Source organism: Nannobrachium achirus (assembly GCF_963921795.1).
Source record: "Nannobrachium achirus genome assembly, chromosome: 13".
NCBI lineage: Eukaryota > Metazoa > Chordata > Actinopteri > Myctophiformes > Myctophidae > Nannobrachium > Nannobrachium achirus.
The window spans coordinates 5,862,813-5,864,428 of record NC_137833.1 but is presented as its reverse complement, the minus strand read 5'-3'; the positions used below and the strand labels follow the sequence as shown (position 1 = coordinate 5,864,428).

At 60.5% G+C, this 1,616-nt stretch overlaps 1 protein-coding gene across 1 annotated transcript; it reads left to right on the top strand.

Moving 5' to 3' along the window:
• Positions 1–214: 214 nt before the first annotated feature.
• Positions 215–1,405, top strand: LOC308296762 (ceramide glucosyltransferase-like; the record flags this gene model as incomplete). Its single annotated transcript, XM_080740089.1, has 1 exon — positions 215–1,405. The coding sequence occupies one exon, from the start codon at positions 215–217 to the stop codon at positions 1,403–1,405; it is 1,191 nt and encodes a 396-aa protein (XP_080596215.1).
• Between the last annotated feature and the right edge of the window lie 211 nt (positions 1,406–1,616).

Below are 1,616 nucleotides of genomic sequence, written 5' to 3'. Positions count from 1 at the left end.
TGAGCAACGCGAGGCACCGAGCAGGCGCACTAGGGTGCGCAGTAGCATTAGCATACACACGCGCAGAAGCGTTTAACTGCACTTCCAGGTTTGACCACCAGGCTAAGGCTGCTTCAACGCTCTGCTGTGTTTCTGGGGGTTTGGGTGAAACCTACAAATATTTCTATCAGATTTGAATGGAAGTGACTCCTCATGGCTCTCCTGGAGCTTGCGCATGTCCTTCGTTGGGATCGTATTATTTTGCATCGTGTGGTGGATGCACCTCGTTTCGATCGTCTACGTTCGCTGGCACATGCGCAGGCGAGCCCAGCAGAACCTGCTGCCCTCCAGGTATCCCGAAGGCGTTTCGCTGCTGAAGCCTCTGAAGGGAGTCGACCCGAACCTCGCCGGTAACCTGGAGACGTTCTTCACCCTGGACTACGAACGGTACGAGGTGCTGCTGTGCGTTCAGGACGCCGCCGACCCGGCCATCGAGGTGTGCCAGGCGCTCCTGGAGAAGTACCCCGCCGTCGACGCCAAGCTCTGCTTGGGGGGCCGGAAGGTGGGCATGAACCCCAAGATCAACAACCTGATGCCGGGTTACGAAGCCGCGAAATACAAGCTGGTCTGGATCTGCGACAGCGGGATCAGAGTCCAGGCCGACACCCTGACCGACCTGACCGATCGCATGATCGGGATGGTCCACGGGATGCCGTACGTCGCCGACCGCGAGGGACTCGCCGCCGCCGTGGAGCAGGTGTACTTCGGGACGTGGTTCGCGCGCCTCTACGTCTCGGCCCACGTGACGGGCATCAAGTGTGTGGCGGGCATGTCGTGTCTGATGAGGAAGGAGCTCCTGGACCAGGCGGGCGGGCTGGAGGCCTTCGCCCAGTACATGGGCGAGGACTACTTCATGGCCAAAGCCATCGCCGACCGGGGCTGGAAGTTCGCCCTGGCGACTCAGGTGGCGATGCAGAACTGCGGCTCGTGCTCCATCGCCCAGTTCCAGTCCCGCATGATCAGGTGGACCAAGATACGCATCAACACGCTTCCCACCACCGCGGTGGAGCCCATGTCGGCGTGTTTCCTGGCCAGCTTGATCATCGCCTGGGCGGCACGCAACGTTTTCATGTGGAACAGGATGGCCTTCTTCTGGTGTCACTGCTTGGCCTGGTTCGTAGCGGACTACGTACAGCTCAGGGGAGTGCACGGAGGCGCGCTCCGCCTCGCTAAGTGGAAGTACGCCGTGGCCTGGTTCATCCGCGAGTCGCTGGTCATGCCGACCTTCCTGCTGGCCCTCTGGGGTCGTGCCGCCATCAGCTGGAGAGAGGGCCGCTACCGGCTCTACTGCGGCGGAACCGCAGAGGAGGTCATGGACGTCAGAGAGGGAGACAAGCGAGGTATAGCATGGAGCATGGAGGTGTGAAGGAGTACTTGTCACTTACTTACTTACGCCTAACTTTAGGCATAGGCCACGAACAAGAGCTCTCCAGGCATCCCGGCCCTGGGCCAGTGACTCCAGCTGTCCCCGTGTGAGGCCAGATCTCTTCACATCTGCATCTAGGTCACCCTGCCGCCAGGTGTTTCTTGGTCCCCTCTTCCTTTTTCCCTTGTGGGTTCCAGAACAGGGCGTGTTT